Below are 20,527 nucleotides of genomic sequence, written 5' to 3' on the forward strand. Positions count from 1 at the left end.
AGGATAGATGGAATGTGGTGCAGTAGATAAGTACAGGTAGGACATACGGCTAGTGAAATATTTCACAATCTTAGAAGTTATGGTTAGGAGCCCATAGTGATTCTTATGGAAGAAGAGAGCATATAGACCTACATCAGCTTGGTGTTGCCAAAGTCCTTTCTTTGAGCATATACTCCTGGCAGTCTAGTGGCCTGTGAAAGCCAGAGAGGCATGCCACTGACACACTAGCCCTTTGAAAAGAAGGCTGGTTGCAAAATCCTATGTTGATGTATATGCTTCCTGAGATCAACAGTCCCTACCAGGAGTCTCCAGATTGTCCCTGTCACCACCAGAATACAGCATGTGGGTGTTTCCTAATCACTTATGAGTTTTGAGTCTTAAGTATTCAGAAACTTGGACATTTCTTTAAAAACTGTTGTGCAAAGTCCTCCATCGTAAGTTTAAGACATTTTCCTTTCCTATCCTTTAGGCATTTGGTTTCTCCCATTGAACTGTTTATTGATCAAGGGAATGCGCAATGTCAAAAAGAAAAATACAATTTTTACATAAACGCACATTGAGCCAATTTTCAGTGAGCCATGTGTGACTCTCTCCAAACAGGATCATCAAAATAATGTATTCCAAAGGTATAATGGGTTGCCAAACAACAAATCTAACTTCATTTTAGAAACTGGATACAGATTTCAGTTTAAATTATTCAATTATTTCATGATTTAAAATGTGAAAATTTTTTTGTATGTTTTTGATTTGGGGTCACAGTCGGTGATGCACAGGGGTTACTCCTGGCTCATGCACTCAGGAATTACTCCTAGCGGTGCTCACGGGATCATATGGGATGTTGGGATTTGAACCCAGGTCAGCCGTGTGCAAAGCAAACACCCTACCTGTTGTGCTATCACTCCAGCCCTGTGGAAATGTTTTCAAACACAAGTTTTTTTTCATTTAGAACAGTTTATTGATTTTTGCCTCTTACTCATACTACCTAGTTCTTTAAAGAAAAAAATGCTAATCTCTGGTTTCAAATATTCCTACCAGCTTCTAGCTGTGTCCTTTCAGTTCTGTATCCAGAACTTCTGCTATGCTTATTTTAAATTTTTCTGTCATTACTGTTTGCCTTCCATATGCTATCTGATGCCAATCTGGTTCAGAACAAATGGTACATAAAACATTCTTGTTACAGAAGGAATTACCTTGCACTTCCACTCTCTCATGAGTACCTCCCTACATTGTATGCCGCTAGGTTTACTGTAAGTCACTATGGCTTTCTACTTTGAGTTTTTCTTTACCAACTAACTTCCTTGTGCTTATCCTTATTAATATGCTACTATTAATAGGGCTGGGCTATTAATAAGCTATTAATAAGTGAAATGTCCTTATATCCTTTATCCTATCCTTGCCTCCCTCCAAATTACACATTGTTGAATATTTAAGATTTTTGTTTTTGTGCTTATTTTTGGTTCTGAGAAAAACTGTAAATTCCAGACAAACTTGGGTTAGGAGAACTCAAATATAAATAACAGCTCATTCTGGCCCTCGGTGAATTTACAACCCATCAGTTTGTAGGCTACTTTAAAAGTAGAAAAGTATAATTTATATCTTATTCTTTAAAATGAGAGTATTAGTTCATATCTAATGTCTTTCCATTTTTTTCCAGTTGCACTGCCATAATGGAAAATGGTTCCCAATTTTGAATAAAGAAAAGCAATTTAATTTATATATATGACTCCACTGTCCTAGGAAAGAACACTTTTGGGTAAAATCCAGAACATAGCTGAAAAGTAAATTCTACAGCTACAGAATTAGAATCTTACTGAAACAACTTGATTGATACATTTTTAGTGCTCTTCCCTTCCATTAGCCAAACTAGACAAACCACCAAACCCAAACAAACCAAACAACAAACAAAACCAACAAGATCTAAGACAGAAATAGACAAATGGGTGTAGGCTACACATAACCATGTGAACACTGGCTAAATTCTAAAACTTAAAAATTCTTATAAAGAGATAAAATAAATGTTTTTATGCTTCATTAACATCTACTGCTAACTCTTTATATAGGGGAAGGTCTACAGCTACTCTCATCCGCCCTTGGAGGACGCTCTTTCCTACTGAGTTTGTGCTGCTGGTCTCGTCTATCAGGAGGCTAGCGCGGACACTCACAAGCTCCAGGAGGCTAGCGAGGGCACTCACCAGCTCCAGGAGGCTAGCATGGGAACTCACCAGCTCCAGGAGGCTAGCGAGGGCACTCACTAGCTCCAGAAGGCTAGCAAGGGCATTCACCAGTTCCAGGGGGCTAGCGTGGCCACTTAGCAGCCCCAGCAGGCTAATGTGGTCACTCAGCTCCAGGAGGCTAGCATGGGCACTCAGCAGCCCCAGGAGACTAACATGGACACTCACCAGCCCCAGGAGGCTAATGTGGGCACTCAGCAGCTCCAGGAGGCTAGCGAGGGCACTAACCAGTTCCAGGGAGCTAGCGTGGACACTCACAAGCTCCAGGAGGCTAGCGAGGGCACTCACCAGCTCCAGGAGGCTAGCGAGGGCACTCACCAGCTCCAGGAGGCTAGCGAGGGCACTCATCAGCTCCAGGAGGCTAGTGCGGGCACTCACCAGCTCAGAAGGCTAGCAAGGGAATTCACCAGTTCCAGGGTCTAGCGTGGGCACTTAGCAGTCCCAGCAGGCTAATGTGGGCACTCAGCTCCAGGAGTCTAGCGTGGGCACTTTCCAGCCTCAGGAGGCTAAAGTGGGCACTCACCAGCTATAGGAGGCTAGCACGGACACTCAGCAGCCCCAGGAGGCTAACGTGGACACTCACCAGCCCCAGGAGGCTAATGTGGGCACTCAGCAGCTCCAGGAGGCTAGCAAGGACACTCAGCAGCTCCAGGAGGCTAGCGTGGACACTCACCAGCCCCAGGAGGCTAATGTGGGCACTCACCAGCTCCAGGAGGCTAGAGAGGACACTCAGAAGCCCCAGGAGGCTAGTGTGGACACTCACCAGCCCCAGGAGGCTAATGTGGGCATTCAGCAGCTCAAGGAGGTTAATGTGGGCACTCAGCAGATCCAGGAGGCTCGGGAGGGCACTCACCAGCTCCAGGAGGCTAGCGAGGGCATTCAGCAGCCCCAGGAGGCTAATGTGGGATTTCAGCAGCTTCAGGAGGCTAGCGCGGTCACTCACCAGCCCCAGGAGGCTAATGTGGGCACTCAGCAGCTCCAGAAGGCTAGCGAGGACACTCAGCAGCCCCCGGAGGCTAGCGTGGACACTCACCAGCCCCAGGAGGCTAATGTGGGCACTCACCATCTCCAGGAGTCTAGAGAGGACACTCAGCAGCCCCAGGAGGCTAGTGCGGACACTCACCAGCCCCAGGAGGCTAATGTGGGCATTCAGCAGCTCAAGGAGGTTAGTGTGGGCACTCAGCAGACCCAGGAGGCTCGGGAGGACACTCACCAGCTCCAGGAGGCTAGCGAGGGCATTCAGCAGCCCCAGGAGGCTAACGTGGGAACTCAGCAGCTTCAGGAGGCTAGCGCGGGCACTCACCAGGCCCAGAGCGGCTCAACAGAGCACACGGACTCGGACTCCTGCGCCCTCCCGGGTCCACGGAGGACGCCTCGCTACGATACTTACACCGGCACGCCTACGCGCCCCAGATCCTAGCCTCCCTCTGACCGAGTCTGAGATCTAACCTTCTCTCCGACTGCTCGGCCCTGCCAGGGGGGACTCCAGACCTTCGGCGGCCGCGGCCGAGGGGCCGGCGGGCCAGGGCGCCGCGCCGCCGCCGGGCTCCTGCTCCAGCTCGGGGCTCTGCATGGAGTCGGGCACCGACTCGAAGGCGCTGTTCTCCTCGTCGTCGTCGTCCTGGGACGAGAAGACGGTGCTCTCGGAGATCTTGGCGCTGTCCACGGAGGAGAAGCGCGTGTGGCTGGCGAAGCGGCTGCCGTTGTGGCACGAGGGGCTGTAGCACGAGGCGCTGTAGCACGAGGAGCTGTAGCAGGACGTGCTGTAGCAGGACGAGCTGTGGCAGGAGGGGCTGCAGCAGGACCCGTCGCAGGCCTCGCAGCGCGGCCCCGCGCCCGGCCGCGGGCTCCAGTCGCCCTCGCCGCCCGCGCCGGCCGGCGGCTCGGCGGCCACCGTGTCGCCCTCGCTGGGCGCCTCCTTGTCGGGCGCGTCCTTGAGCGTGGGCTCGTCCTCCGGGCCGTCGTCGTCGGCGCGGGCCTGCGCCGAGGGCAGGCTGTGCAGCAGCGTGTGGATGCGCAGGTAGTGGGTGCGCGGGGTCTCGGGGTCGCCGCAGGCCGAGGCGATGACCGTCTCCAGCTCGGACACGGGCAGCGAGCAGGGCCGGCACTTCCTCTTGGCGGCGGCGCGGGCCGGCGCGTCCTGGCCGGGCCCCGGTTCCCCCTGGCCGCCCGGCTCCCCGGGCTCGGGCTCGCCGGGCTCGCGCTCCCCGGGCTCGGGCTCCCCGGGCTCGCGCTCCCCGCCCGGCTCCGCCGCGCTGCCCGGGCCGGCCCCGCCCGGCTCCTCGGCGCTCTGGGCCGGGCTCGCGGGCGGCTCCTCGGCGCCCTCGGCCGGCTGCTCGGCGGGCTCGGCCGGGCTCGCGGGCGGCGGCTCGGCGCCCTCGGCGCTCTCGGCCGGGCTCGCGGGCGGCTCCTCGGCGAGCTCCGCGCGCTCGGTCGGGGCCGCCGCCGCCTCCGCCTCCGCCTCCGCCTCCGCCTCCGCCTCCGCCTCCGCCGCCTCTGGCTCGGGCTCCCGGTCCGGCCCGGGGCCCCGCTCGGCTCCCGCCGCCTCCGCACCGCTCTCGGGGCCGCCGTTCGCCTCGGGCTCGGCGCTCAGCGATAGCTCCTCGTCATCTGCGGGCGAGAAGAGCGCGCAGGTGAGACCCCTCCCCCCGGCCAGGTGGGCGGCAGGTGACCTGATGGGCAGAATTCTGTGCGAGCGAGCGGAATTCCTGTTAGCAGACCCCCGCGGCCCCGCTGCCGCCAGCCAACCGCCAGTGCAAAGCCGGAGTCGAGGCCAGTAGGTCCGGAGAGCGCGGGGGCCGGTGGGGGGCTGAGGCTAGGGCTGGGGGACGGGGAGGGACCCTGGGGGCGGTGGGCGTGGGGCCTTGACCCAGGCTGGGGGCGTGGTGTACCGCTCTGCGACTGTAAAGCAAGGACCTCGGCGGTATGTACACTATGATCACTGTCACTGTCCTCCCGTTGTTCACTATGTCACCTCCATTAAAATTTCTTAGAATAATTCTATTTCAGGCTTCAAAGGAATTCACTCTGTGTTGACTTTTGCTTTCCAAAAATGCGGGAGTTGAGCTGCTCAGCAGTGTCTGGTATCTGGGTTCAAACTCCGGCATGAGAAGTTTCAGAAATGGGTGGGCAGTACAGTTCCCTGTTGATCACAAACGGGCTTATTCCTAAAAACGTGTACCCCAGCTGGCAGGATGGGCAACTCCGGTCTTAGGCAACCGGACGATGGTTTCAACTACCATCATTCAGTAGCTCAGGCTGGAAGGTTTCCAAAATTTAACTTAGTGAAAAGAAAAACGAGTTCTCCATACCGAGTAACTATGTAGCAGCAACTATGGTTTACTCTGCTCTCCCCCAGCTGCTCTGCTGGATACCTGTCAGGTGTGAATTTCTGATTTCAGACACTGGTCAATACACTCTTCAAATGAAAACAATCTCTCTGGTGGACTGTAAAGCAGTTCTTGATGCTACACTGAAGAGTCCATTTCATTCTTAAAATGGATACCATGAAAGGATAAGATGGGGAAGTTTCTTACACCTGCATTATATAGACTGGGCATAAAAAAGTAGAGATGGGGTTTAGCAGATAAGCAGTAATAAACTCCAGACTGTTCTCAGAAGCTCCAATAGATCTGACAGAAATTCGTAAATGCTTTGGAGCTGTTGGAGGTGCGGTGACTATATATCTAAAGCATAAGCATTAATACTTGTTATCATGCCACTTCAACTACAATAAAAATAAGCAAGCTAATAAATAAATGTGACCCAGGAGCACCAAACAATTCTCAGAGTGATCTATACTTACAGACGGGGGCTCTGAAGAAAAGCATAGTGGAATTATGAGAAGTATCATTCCTATTTAGAAATAAGGTTTCTTTGTTTGGGGACCACAACTAGCAGTCAGTGCTAAGGGGCTTGATATTTGGGGGTCACGCCTTGGTTATACTTTGGTATTATGCAGTACTAGGGTTCAAACCCAGTCCTCCGGCATGAGAAGCTTGTGTAGCAGTACAGCCCTTTGTACTGTCTATGAAAATGAGTTTTTACTACAAAAACTCAACACTGGAAGCTGTCTAATTATTATAGCTATTATTTTCCCCTAATATTATAAAATTATTGTATAATGTTGTTCTTCAACAATATGATATATCCATTTACTTAAGTTTCTCATTTATTCATTCACTTATATAAGCAATGATTATGAGTAGCTCCCATATGGGCATTATAAGAGTAAAATGACAAATTATACATGGCTTCCTACCCATGTTGGTCTCATTGCCAATTCCCATTCTACTATGTAACCCTCACCAGAATGAAAAGGAGCCTCTTAATCAAAGTAGGGGACCACAACCTGGCTTCTGTAACAGATCACTGGATTCCAGTATAGAAAACAGAATCACAAAACCTAGCACATGTCTGGAGAGAGCTATGGGTACTACATTAGAGAAAGGAACAAGGCTAGTCCAGACATGAGGTTCATGCTGAAAATACCTGGGTGGATGGAGGAAGTGATCTCAAATCGGAATTGCAGCTGTCCACTCACATGATCTGTTGGAAGCCTTCGACCAAGTGTGTAGCTGACCAATCTGTCCCTGGAAGGAAATAAGCACCATCATTCATCTGGTCAATACCTCTTCTGCTAAGGATCATGTAAATGTGCTTTCTATGTCAGTGGGTGAGAGTGGCAAGATCAGAGAGGCTAACAGGAGCTCCTAAGATGAGACAGTCCTAAGGTTAAGGTACCTATAATTGACAGCAATGAGAAGCTTCAAGTAAATCCTCATTAAATAATATAAAGCAAGTGTCTGGAAGCTATAGCTCACGGAACAAATCTGGTCTACCAACTGGCTTTTATATAGACATGAGTTTTTCATGTTTTAAAATAGTTGTAGTAGCACTGTAGCACTGTCTTCCTGTTGTTCATCGATTTGCTCAAACGGCATCAGGAACATCTCTATTGTGAGACTTGTTGCGGTTTTTGGCATATCGAATACAACACGGGTAGCTTGCCAGGCTTTGCTGTGCAGGTGGAATACCCTCGGTAGCTTGCCGGGCTCTCCGAGAGGGGCAGAGGAATTGAACCCAGGTCAGCCGCATGCAAGGCAAATGCTCTACCCGCTATGCTATCACTCCGGCCCACTTGTAGTATGTAACACATAAAAGTTATCTAAAATTAAAGTTTAAAGGCTTGGAATGCCTTCAAGAGCATTGAAGAAATAGCTAAGAGGATAAAGAACCTCCAGCTCCAGGCACATCTCTTCAATTCCACTGTTCGTCCTGCATTAACATATGCCTCAGAGACCTGAGCCCTATGAAAACAGGATGAGAATGCTATTCGGGTCTCCCAAAGAGGAATTGAAAGACCTATGCTTGAAGTAACCCACTTCACTCAAATGAGAGACAGAATGCGGAGTTCCAACCTCCATCAACGATCAAGAATCAGGGACGCTGTCTCGTTTGCCAAGGCGTTGAAAATTAGATGGACTGGACACGTAATGAGATTTGGAGATGACCGCTGGACTAGAATTGTTACTGACTGGATTCCACGGGACATCAAAAGATCGCGTGGCCACCCACCGACAAGATGGTCAGATTTCTTCATCAAGACCTTGAACGATTGGTTTGCAGCTCTTTGTGTTCATAGAATGAGCAGATGCCACTAGGCTCTACTAGCATGCGACAGGGACGAATGGAGACGTTACTGGTGCCTGCTCGAGCAAATAGATGAGTAACGGGATGTCAAGTGATCAAAATTAAAGTTTTAGTTTCCACAAATCTGTTTTATTGGAAAGGGGTCATGCATATCTACTTTCTTACTGTCTATGGCAGCTCTCACACTATCATGCCAAAGTCAGGATTGAAACAAGGAGTGAATTACCTACAAAATTGAGATATTTTCTTTTAGAGAAAGTTTCTGACTTGTTTTTTAAAACTAATCAGTCTACAAACAAACAAGGATGTGGATATCTTTTACTCACTTTTCCTGTGCAGGCAAGACTTTCCCAAATATACTCTTAATAATGACAGTTCCAGCTGCCACTGAGGCTGTTCATGCATGATGATATATATGTATATAAATATAGGTATATGCATGTGTATGAATATATGTATATGCATACATTATAAATGCATGTGCACACAGATATGTATGTGTGCATGTGCACATAAACACAATGGCTAAGAAAGGATGCTATCAAAATTGCTGCTGTCCCTGTATAATGGATCAGAAAGGCACCTGCTGCAGGTTGGAGCAGACGACTTCTGGACTGGGTTCACTGGCATGTGTCCTCAAATTACACCAATTTCAGATCCCTTATAGAGACACTGAAACTCTATGTGGACTCTAGCACTACTTCCACTACTTAAGGAATTTTCTTAGCAAATGCATCTCGAGGTTCCTCTGTGTCCCTGGTCTGAATAGTCATTGCTTCTACAGCCTTGCCCCTGTTGGGATATCTCTATCCCAACGAGGGATGGAGGTATTTTGCAGTACTGAAAAAGTGGTCTTCAAGGGCTGTGAAATGCAGCAGACATCAGAAGGAACTGCTCCCCTGACTCAAGGTATTGCCTGTTGCTCCCTAAGAAGTATGAGAAAAAGGTACTTCTAACAGCTGTTGTTGCTTCTGCTTGGACAGGGTTTAAGCACAAGCATACTTGATGTTTGTTACAGGAGGCAAGAACATTATGAAAAATCATAGTTCTGATATAGGAAACCTCTGGCTATGTCAACTGCCTGCTTTTACCTACAGGAAGAAGTAGGAGAACTGCAAAGTAGGATAATTAGATAAAGAAATAAGATAGTAGTTTTGACTTATGAAACAGTTAATCATGGAAGGGCAGGTATGTTTATTTCTGGGACTGTAGTGGGCAGAGAAGATCAGTTCATCTTAGCAGATACCACTGAATCTCTAACTTCTGTAAACAAGGAGAGGGCTTGGAGAGATAACACCAGTAACTCACTTAGTGTCCTCCAGCCCAACGCCAGGCAGAGGGTTACCAGCTGAGAGTACAGACACCGGACACGGATAAGAGAAATAAAAAGTGTGGATTAGTGGGATGGGGGGTGGGGGATGGGAGGGATACTGGGACTGGTGGGGGTGGAGAATGGGCACTGGTGGAGGGATGGGTATTCGATCATTGTATAACTGAAACCCAAGCACAAAAATTTGTAAGTCTACAACTGTACCTCATGGTGTTTCACTAATAAAAATTTAAGAAAAAAAAGTGTGGATTAACCATAAATTATCCCAAGGACTTCTGATGGTTGCAGAAGAGGACACATGGTGCTCTAGAGAGAAACCAATGAAGGTCTGAACCCTGCTGCATCTCAGCCAGTCTCTACTACTCACAAGCCTTATGCTCCTTATAATGTTTATCTATTCTAAGACTTCACTGGTTATATGGAAGAATGGTGAGAATGCTTAAAATATAAAGTTCTAGGAAGATTAAATGATGATAATCACAAGAAATACAAGTCCTATATAAATTCCAGCTATGTCCCAGGAACTGCCATACAGCATATTGGTACCTTATTTGTTTAATCATTATAGACATAAATGGAAAGTGAACAGTTCTACAGTTTGATATCTTACTGTGCTTGACACAGTACTGTAATTTCATTTGTATCAGCTCCATTTGTCTTAAAGATTGAACAGCACTGACTTCAGGTACACAGCTACTTACATACTAGATGGTACTAATTAAATCTACTTATGATGGCCATTCATTAATGCAGTGAATTCTGTTCCATTCCAATTCATTCCATTCTATTCCAGTGTCCCACTGAAAACCCCAGGAACAAGACACTAGTAAATTCTTCCACAAACTGTTCTCATCCCTTTGGCATAATCTTATTGGTTATGTTGTGTTGCATACATTTATAGCCAGAGAGCTATACCTAAATTTTTTAAATATACTTGCCACAGAGAAATGTATACTGTGATAAGGATTTTCATCTGTCAGAATTTCATTTAAGAATAAAAATGAATGGATATAATGTAAAAGACATGGAAACATTCACACTACAACTTAGTACTGAAATAAATTGTTGTTCCACTAGAATTTATAATTATAAATTTTCATACATATGATATGGTGTTTTCTGTAAAGACCAGTGCTTCTTAAAGAACTCTAACGATCCAAATTTTGTCTTGTTATGGAAATGTTGGAAATTATTACATTATAGACACTCAATAACTGTAGCACTGTAGCATTGTCCTCCCATTGCTTATCGATTTGCTTGAGTTGGCACCAGTAACATCTCCATTGTGAGACTTGTTACTGTTCTTTGGCATATCAAATATGCCACGGGGAGCTTGCCAGGCTCTGCCATGCAGGTGAGATACTCTCGGTAGCTTGCTGGGCTCTCTGAGAGGGATGGAGGAATAGAACCCAGGTTGGCCTTGTGAAAGGCAAATGCCCTAACCACTGTGATATCTCTCCAGTCCCAAAGGCATACAAAATAAATAATATTCCTTCAGGCAACCGCAAGCAAAAATCCGAGCTCGCAAAACAGTGCAGAGAAGTGATAAAGGAAGACCTCAAAGAGAGAAGAGCAGCAGTGCTGGCAGATGCAGCAAAAGCCGGGAAAAGCATTCGCAACGCCCACCTGTCCTTCGCCAACTACAAGACCAAGATGACCGCCCTCCGACATCCTGATGGATCTATCACATCTTCCAGAAGGGTAATGGAGAAGATTATCCATGACTTCTACTCGGATCTCTTCAATAGCCACTTCTACCTGCTCACATACCAAATTCCGCAAGATAAATATGTCGTTCCCTGTAAAATCTTATCACGCCGAAGGTTGTATGTTCACGGGCTCACTGGACGGCACTGTTTCACCGCCTGCGTTCTGTGCTCTTGAGCCACTGTATGTGGCCTGGATCGGAACGGCTGTTGGCCAAGGGCAGACAGAAGAAAAAACGGGGGCCAGGCCGGTCTATATCAATAGTAGTTTATTCCAATCCTCTTCACTCCTGTCTTTCTCTGCCTCCTTCTTTCCTGGGCCCCAGTCTTGGAAGCTCTCTCCTTCTGGCTCTGACTCTGGATCTCTGGAGCCCGAGCTCTCTCACTTCTGACCCCTTTTCCGAGCTTACGTCTTAGTTTATATAGCAGTCACATAAGGCGGTGACATAAAGGTGGGTTGAATACTGATGAATCAACAAAGAGAGGTAAGACCACTCCTCCAGGAGATTAACTCAAGGATAAAATCTCATCTACAGAGATTACTTCAGATTACTAGGAGATCCACCCAAGGGTGGGATCCCAACAAGGGTGTGTTCTTCCTTCAATTAGTAATCTACTTAAATAGTTGTAATAAATCTACTTCTAATATTTCTAGCAATGTCATTCTGCATGAGCACAGTAAGAGATATAAATTTAGTTTGGTTCTTCCTGAGAACATCTCACTATACATTTCGCAGTCCTCAGGCCAGGTTAATCTTCCTAGCTCCAGCAGGGTCCTAGTCTCGTCGTTACTTACTTTTGGATCATGACAGCATTTGTCCATGATCATGCCCTCAACTTATAGTTGAGTATCATGGCTCTTTGGCCTGGCCCATTTTGATGCCAGGGTAGCTCACTGCTTGCCCTGGGTCCATTCAGTCCCTCGTCGGGACCCTGCTTTTGGGGTGCTAGGAACTAAGGGCAACTGAGTCAAGAAATCAGATGCCCAGGAGTAAATATTATTCGGAGTCAATCAACTCCCAAGTTACAAAGCATAATATTAACTGTCTTCCTGTGTCCACACAGAAAGGACATTGCTTACAATACAAGTTCAGTGTTCTTAGATGGGTGTGACCTGACAAACCTAAGCTACCTGAGGAAGGACAAAAGAGTGTTATCCTACAGTTCCCAACATTCTCCCTTCCTAAATCCAACACGCCATTTCGTCGGTAAAGACGCGAACAGCACCAGGGCCAGACAAGGTTAGACCCGAACACCTGAAGAATTTGCCATCAGTACTCATCAATACACTGGCTTGGCTCTTCATACACTACCTGCCTGAATGCAAGTTTCCGCCCAACGGAAAACCAGCGGGGCTGTACTACTGTACAAGAAGGGAGACATCTACGACATTGACAACTATCACCAGATCTGCCTATTGTTTGTCACCTACAAGCTGTTCACTTGAGTCATACTGAATAGGATTAGCAGAACACTAGATGAAGGACAACCATGCGAGCAAGCCAGGTTCCGAAAAGGATTCAGCACCACTGACCATATCCACACGATAACCAAGCTATTGAGGTTTCTCGGAAGTTCAAGATGCCACTCTTTATAACATTCATTGATTTAAAGAAGGCCTTTGATTCTGTTGAGATGAAAGCAATCATCGAAGCCCTAGCCAAACAGGGCATTCAAACTCAATACATCAGGATCCTCTGTGAGCTGTATTATGGATTCACTACCAGTATTTCACCATTCTACAAAGAAGTGATCATCCATGTCAAGAGAGGGGTTCGGCAGGGTGATACCATTTTAACGAAACTGTTCAGTGCCACCCTCGAGAACATCATGTGATGACTGGAATGGGAAGGAATGGAAGTGAAGATAGGCAGTTGGCAATTACAGCACCTCTGCTTTGCTGATGACATCGTTCTCATAACACCAAACATTAGCCAAGCAGCACAAATGCTGGCCGACTTCGACTGTGAGTGTGGAAAGGTCGAACTCCAGCTAATCTCATGAAGACAATGTTAATGAGAAATGGTCTCGTTCCTGACGTTTCATTCACTCTTAACGGAACGAACATCTCCAAGTGCAATAGCTATGTGTACCTAGGTCAAGAAGTCAACATGACGAATGGCCTGGCACCTAAGTTGTGCAGGAGGAAGAGAGCAGCTTGGAATGCCTTCAAGAGCATTGAAGAAATAGCTAAGAGGATGAAGAACCTCTGGTTCCAGGAACATCTCTTCAATTCCACTGTTCTTCCTGCATTAACATACGCCTCAGAGACCTGGGACCTACAAAAACAGGATGAGGATGCTATTTGGATCTCCCAAAGAGGAATTGAAAGAGCTATGCTTGGAGTATCACACTTCACTCAAATGAGAGAAAGAATCCAGAGTTCCAACATCTGTTGACAGTCAAGAATCAGGGATGCAAAAAGTAACCAAACAAACAAACAAACAAAAAAAGAATCAGGGATGCTGTCTTGTTTGCCAAGGTGTCGAAAATCAGATGGGCTGGACTTGTAATGAGATTTGGAGACGATCACTGGACTAGAGCCGTTACTGACTGGATTCCACTGGACGTCAAAAGAGGGTGTGGCCGCCCACCTATGAGACGGTCAGACTTCTTCATCAAGACCCTGAACAATTGGTTTGAGGCTCTTCATGTTCCTAGAAAGAGCTGATGTCATTGGGCTACACTAGCATGTGACAGGGGCGAATGGAAATGTTACTGGCACCCGCTTGAGCAAACTGATGAGTAACGGGATGTCAAGTGATCAAGTGATCCTTTAGGAAAACATTTTTAGCATTTTTTCCCCATACAGATAATTGCTGCTTTGATGACACAATATTGTATCATAGGCTTTTAAAACATCTTGCATTAGTAACCAGACACATAAATAAGGGGTAAAGGAAATGTATGTTAGTTTAAATTAAAAGTTGTGGCTTAAACAACATAACTGATGGGGAAAGCCCACTGACAACAATATCACTTTAGTTTGAATCTCTGTGAGACTGTCTCACTGCAGCTGTCTTGAGCCTGTCCTGGTGAAGCCTAGTGATGCTGAGTCACAGTTTACCCTATTGCATGTCTTTCCAGGAGTCTCTGAACAGGCATCGACAGCTTTCCCAAGAAGCGCTTGATGATGGGGCGGCTCTTGGCAAACTTGTCTTTCACCTCAATTTCCAGCACATCAGTGGGCAAGGACACGAAGCTGAATTGCTGCAACGAAATGTCATATAAATTAATCAATGAGAGGTGTGAGAATTGGCTCATTTCCAGCTTCCTTGTCTTGGATGATAGCTGTATCTTAATCTAGCTCTATCTCTATATACATACCTATATTTACATATCTATTACCACTATATAGAGAAAAAATATATCAAAGTTATAGAAATACTGTGAGCTCTGCTTATTTGTTAAAATGAAGTGCTTAAAAAAATAAGGTTATTCTGTTCTTATGGACTGAACTAACAAAGTCAACTGACCTTAAAGAGTCACCTTACCTGACCTGGGGTAAGTTTCACAAATATGAATGGATTCACAATTGTGCTGTCAGGAATTCCTTACTGGAACTCTGTTAGAACTTACAAATTTTGAAATTTCCTTATATCTGTATTTATTTCAGGGGCATGTACATAAGGCAAACATCCAGAAGTGCCTCGGCTCCTGGCTCTGTTCTCTAGGGTCATTTCTAGTGGGTAACCACATGTGGTGCAAAGAATCACACCTTCTTATACTGTCTCTCGAGTTCACTGTATCTTCACTTCTAATACCCTAAGTTACACTTCAAATTCACATCCCACTCTTGCAAGCAGGAAGATAGGTGGTCTTGGTAATGTGTGTTGGGAAAAAGTATTTAAAACCTAAACCAGGGGCTGGAGTGATAGCACAGCAGGTAGGGCGTTCGCCTTGCACACAGCCAATCCTGGTTCGATTCTCAGCATCCCATATCCCATATGGTCCCCTGAGCACTGCCAGGAGTGATTCTTTTTTTTAAATTTTTTTTGGGGGGGTGTCACACCTGGTGGTGCTCATGGGTTACTCCTGGCTTTGCACTCAGGAATTACTCCTGGCAGTGCTCAGAGGACCATATGAGATGCTGGGATTTGAACCTGGGTCAGCCGCGTGCAAGGCAAACGCCCTACCTGCTGTGCTATCACTCCAGCCCCGCCCTGCCCCAGGAATGATTCTTGAATGCAGAGCCAGGAGTAACCCCTGAGCACCGCTTGGGTGTGACCCAAAAGGCAAAAAAAAAAAAAATCTAAACCAGCCCAAAGGTATGAAGACCTCTGACAAGATCTGTCTGAAACAAAGTCCATAGGAATAATATCAAAATAAGACAGTCAACTGCTCCAAGCTCTCCCCCCTTGGCAACCACCCTAGTAACAGACTAGACGAGAGCAGTTTGGGAAAACTGTATATAAACTAACTTGGAATAGAAAGAGGTACACACGTGCTTCCTGCATCTTCTCTCTTGAGATGTGGACTTTCATATTTTAATACCCATTTCCACTGTTGGGATATGTACTGGCTTTTCTACATCTTAGAGAAAAGATGTTCTATCTTGAGCATGTATCTAAATCTACTTTGCTCCTTCCCTCCCTTTTTCCCCCACTAAAGTTGTTGTACTTTACTATGAATATCCTCCTGAAGTGATTTTCTGTGAGGTAAAGGCAACCGATCCAAACTGCAAAGAGCAGTTCCTGGCTCCAGCTTGAGTCCATGGCTCCCTGAGAAATCAGGTGGCAGAGATAATGTCCCACACTGGGAAGAACACGTGGACTTCAGGTGCAACTTGACAGCCTCCTCGTGGGGCTGGCAGCACGAAAGCATCCATGCCATGCAGGGGCTCACTGCAGACTCTCATCGTCTTACTTTTCCTAGGCATAAACCTGGGTGACCGGGGTAGGTAGAGAAGGAAGCTTCAGCTTTCCCTCTCGAGGCTGCTACCACTCTTCAGCACTTCACATATGCCACCCAGGGAACCCTACTCCTCTGCTGGTGAGGTTTGGGTCTCCCACTGGCAACACCTCTCACCACAGCAATGCAATGGCAATTGAAGAGCGAGTGTACAGGGATTAAAACACTTCCGTTGTATGCTGCTAACTCCAGTTCTGATCTCAGTTCTGACCCCAGATCCTTGAGTTCTACTGGAAGTGCCCCCAAGCTCTGCTAGCTAAGGCCCAATAATCTAAATACCATCCATCACCCAGAAAAGGGCAGCTGAAGTTCTAAATTTATCTTAACATTTGATTTCTGGGTTTGTGCCCTTGGCTTTCCAGACCTTTTCCTTTTCCTATTGAAAGAGGAAGCCTCACTTTCCCCTTGACAGCTACTAAGAGCAACTCCATTTCATCCTACTTTTTCAAGCATTCCTGCAAATTCCAGGGCTTTTTCTGAGATTATGGAAGTTTATAGTTTCCCAAGGCTCTGAATTCTACCCCAGGCCTTGGGCTCATAGGAGACTAATGAGCAATACCCATGCAGATGGTTAAATATGAAACCTAAAATGTCTTAGCAGATTGAAAAAAGTGTAATCTTATTTTAGCATCACAAATGGGCCCTAAATTAATAAGACATCTGTGGGAAATAGCTGGGAATCCTCTGACATTTTGTTTGATAAGTGTGTGTTTTCAAAAAAGGCACAAAGATCCAGTTTTACTATAAAAACCCCACAAAAATAGTGAGTCAAATTTACTGAGTTCTATCGCTTTTCCTCATCTGGGGAGGTGTATATATATATATATATATATATATATATATATATATACACTTTTCAGTAAGCTGTTATATCTTCCTAACGCTGGGTCTGAGCATTACTATTCAATATTTTCAAGAATAAAACCATAAGAAACTGGGAGCCATGGACCAACAAAGAGGCCACTACCACTGCTGCTGCATTTCTACTCCACAAGACTGACCACGGTCTACATCCCTGGCCACTACATTTCACATAATCTCACCTCATAGTTATATAATTCACTATAAAGACTATACATCTTTATATCATGCACAATTGGACACAATGAAGGAGGCAGGTAGACGTGAGGATGCCTGGCAATGAGTTCTTGGGAATTAATAAAACCAAGATGGGATTTAAAGAAGTTACTCTGTCACTAACCCTAAAGCACTGAAAAGCATTATGGCCTGACAGACTTTGTGGACACAGGAACTGAGGGCTCATAAGACCCTTAACTGGAACCAGCACGGGATCCAGGAACAAAGGGTTATGATAAGGACATGAGTTGTGGACCAAGTTATAAGCACTTCCTCTTGGTAACACCATAGAAAGGACTCTATTTCCACAGAAAGTCCCATGGGTGGGGACGGGGTCTACAGTTTGGAAGAAAAACACATGAAACCAACTTTGAAAAAGCAAGTGTATGCTTCCTACCATTCTGGGTGGTAGCCCGCATCCAGCACCTGATGTGCTCTCTCCCCTTTGGAGATCCAGCGTTCTCTCTTGAATGTTCTCTCGTTCTCTCTCTCTCTCTCTCTCTCTCTCTCTCTCTCTCTCTCTCTCTTCTCTCAATCTCACTCTCTCTCTTTCCCTCCTTATAAGCTTTTTAATTTACTATTTGCCTCCTTTTGAAAATTTTTTTGTGGGTAACAGTCCTCCTAATGAAACCCCAAGGTTAGGATAGTCCCGAGTTTAGGTCTTTCAGAATAAAAGAAGGCAAACAAATATGCACCCACAGGCAAGCAAACATGAATGGGACAAATAGAATAGATTAGGATCTTTTTGATGTAGAAGGCAACACCGGTAAAAGAAAAGGAAATTGATTGGCTGTGTGAAGTATCCTCGCCTCTGCTCTGAATGTACCAACTGAATTTTGATGTACTTACCAACTGTCCGAAGTATCACTGTCAATTTAAACAGTGACTTGCAGGGTGGGGTTGAGATTGATTAAATAAATGGCCAGCCTGTGTGCTCACTAATGACAATTTAGGTGACCCTAAAGCTTGGACAGTCCTTGGTGTGTATGTGTGTTTGTTTATCTCATTCTCTGTGACTAGCCAAGCAGGACAGGGGTTTAAAAAACTTCAGTAGAGTTCATAACATTGTGATCACCCCAATGTAACACAGAGAATATGAAGAAAACACCACAGAGAAATGACCTGTGAAGTTTGCCAAAAAGTGTGAAGTTAGGGGTGCCACCAGATCTTAGATATTTATCTCAAGGTGAGAAAGTGAAGCTATATGGACAGGGTTCATAACCACAGAAGAAAGGAGCTAAAAAGGTCAGCAAGAAATGGAAAACTCATTGAGCTGAGCTTAGAGCAAGAATGTTTGAGTACTTCAGGCTCTTGGCACTGCTTCTGGGGCTGATATTCAGACTATCACATCATTATAATTATTATCTATTCAACAGTACTGCCCTTGGTTTCCAGATCATGGCAGCTTTGAACTACAAATCTGGGAAAGACTAGGATGTACTTTGAAGAAAAATACATACCAAAATGGGAGATTTTGCCCCTGAAGTTATGTTAACTTGGTCCTTAATAAGAATGACTTTTCTGAGATCACATGTCCTCTCCCAGAAGGGAGCATAACATGACACTTGCCATAACCATGCCACCAAACCCCACGCCAGGTTGTTTCACTCAGGGTGCCCCGGAGGGGGGCAGGTGACACTTCCCTGTCCCAAGGGACCCAGCCCCAGCAGCCGAAAACCTCCAGAACCCAGCCGCCACCATGCTCACAGCTGCTCTCTACACTCTGGGGCCGAGCCTCACCCATGAGTGAATCTCCGGTAAAACCCAGGTATGCGGGACTATGTGAATGAGAACTCTGGGTTCAGCAGGATGGGAATGGAGATCCTCCACCCATACCCCGTCTCTGCAACTCAGCAGTCAAGCCCATAAGCCACCTCTGGCTGGTGCCAGATAATCTTGTCATCGGCCACCATCCAGATTGCATGTCCTTCTCTCCTGGAAGGAAGCATAACATGATGCTCGCCATAACCATGGCACCAGACCCTGGACCAGGCTGATCCACTTGAGGTGCCCCGGGGGGGGGGGGGGCTGGTGAGACCCCGTCCCGCCCCAAGGGACCCAGCCCTGGCAGCCGAAAACCTCCAGAACCCAGCCACTGCCATGTCACAGCCACTCTCTATGAATCTATTTCTGGACCACGCGGCCACATTCATGGCTGCACAATACTTCAAACCATACACCCTACCCACACCCCAAGATTACCACACCACATTTGATAGGGTCAAAGTAGGAGGCAACCAATCTTAGAGGGAAATATACATTTTTACCGATATACATATATATATACATAAATATGTGTGTATATATGTGTATATATATATATATGTATGTATAAAGCACACAAGGCACAGCCTTTAACATATTGGTGATCTCTTATAGAAGGGCTTAATGATCCCTCAGTGAAATACAACAATCTCCACTTTCTTCTTCTAAGGATACTTTTTTGTAGTATTTTCAGCGGTTTTTCATAACAAACAATACAAAATATACTATTTCAGTTCTGCTTTGGGTCAGGGATTGGAGTTTGGGATGGAAACATTGGAAATATGGTGGTGGGAAAGTGTAATGGTGATGGGGTTGGTGTTTGAATATTAAATGTAATAAAATGTTGTGAACTATTTTATAAAAAATTTTTAAAAGGAAAAAAAGAATGACTTTTCTCCCAATAAATGGGCGAATCCAAGAGGAAGGTGAAGTGGCTCCAGAAGATGATGAAGATATGACTTGATGATGAGTATCATAAGACTGCAGCAGATGATGTGGTGAACCCAAGCAAAACAGTGCTTGAGAATGAGAAGGACTAGAGATAATAGCCAACCTTTTGGGGCAGACCTTAGTGATCCAAATCCTGCAGTGGCATTGCCTACTCCCCCCTCTTTTGTTTCAGGGCCTGGGGAAGAAGGCCATTTATCCCATTTTCTGAATAGGCAAGGAGTTTTCCATTTCTATCATACTTGGATAAGCATTAATTTGAGTGTACTCCTTTTCTACATCTCAGACATATTCCTGAGGATTCCCTGATTTCTTTACGTAAGGGTCCAGACCTGCATTCTGATTCCCAAAGGCCAGTTTTTCCACAATTAAAGCATTTCTATCTACCACTCCCTTGTATCACTACTGCCAGCAGCCAGGTCTTGTGATTTTCACTTCCCATGTTTTTACAAACCTTAATGAAATCGGACATTGTCCCCATAACATCTCCTGTGTCCTACGTGGAGTGGATTCCTCTGAAAATGATTCTGAAGTTTTCACTGATATTTTCCATACACAATAATAAAAATTAATGCCTCAGCAGTCTCCTGATTCTCTACCTAGCTATGTTATCCATTTTAAAGCTCTCATGAGTCTTATACTCTTTTTTTTGGGGGGGAGGGAGGAGTTGGGTCACACCCAGTGATGCTCAGGTCTTACTCCTTCATTCAAAGTTGTTTTTCAGAGATAGCAGGCAAGTCTTCCTCTAGATTAGAGTCAAATGATTCCAAACTCACACAGATGTAACCAGGTCACAGAATATTTTACACCCAGTAAAGGAACTATGGATTTCACATTTGGGTGTCAGGCAAGTAGTGTAATTAAGGTACTCAATATACAGTTTTCCAACTCATAAAGGTAAAGGTAAA

At 45.9% G+C, this 20,527-nt stretch overlaps 1 protein-coding gene across 1 annotated transcript in view; it reads right to left on the minus strand.

Annotated features, from left to right (window-relative positions):
* Window positions 1-20,527, minus strand: part of HECW1 (HECT, C2 and WW domain containing E3 ubiquitin protein ligase 1) — a 310,169-nt gene that overhangs the window by 108,497 nt on the left and 181,145 nt on the right. The window contains exons 10-13 of the mRNA XM_056112411.1: window positions 13,987-14,129; window positions 6,723-6,823; window positions 4,705-4,841; window positions 3,681-4,659 (exon numbers count right to left, since the gene is read on the minus strand). Coding sequence (XP_055968386.1) covers window positions 3,681-4,659; window positions 4,705-4,841; window positions 6,723-6,823; window positions 13,987-14,129 — 1,360 coding nt within the window. The remainder of the gene's footprint in view (window positions 1-3,680; window positions 4,660-4,704; window positions 4,842-6,722; window positions 6,824-13,986; window positions 14,130-20,527) is intronic.

Source organism: Sorex fumeus, unplaced genomic scaffold (assembly GCF_029834395.1).
Source record: "Sorex fumeus unplaced genomic scaffold, SorFum_2.1 ptg000002l, whole genome shotgun sequence".
Taxonomy (NCBI): Eukaryota; Metazoa; Chordata; class Mammalia; order Eulipotyphla; family Soricidae; genus Sorex; species Sorex fumeus.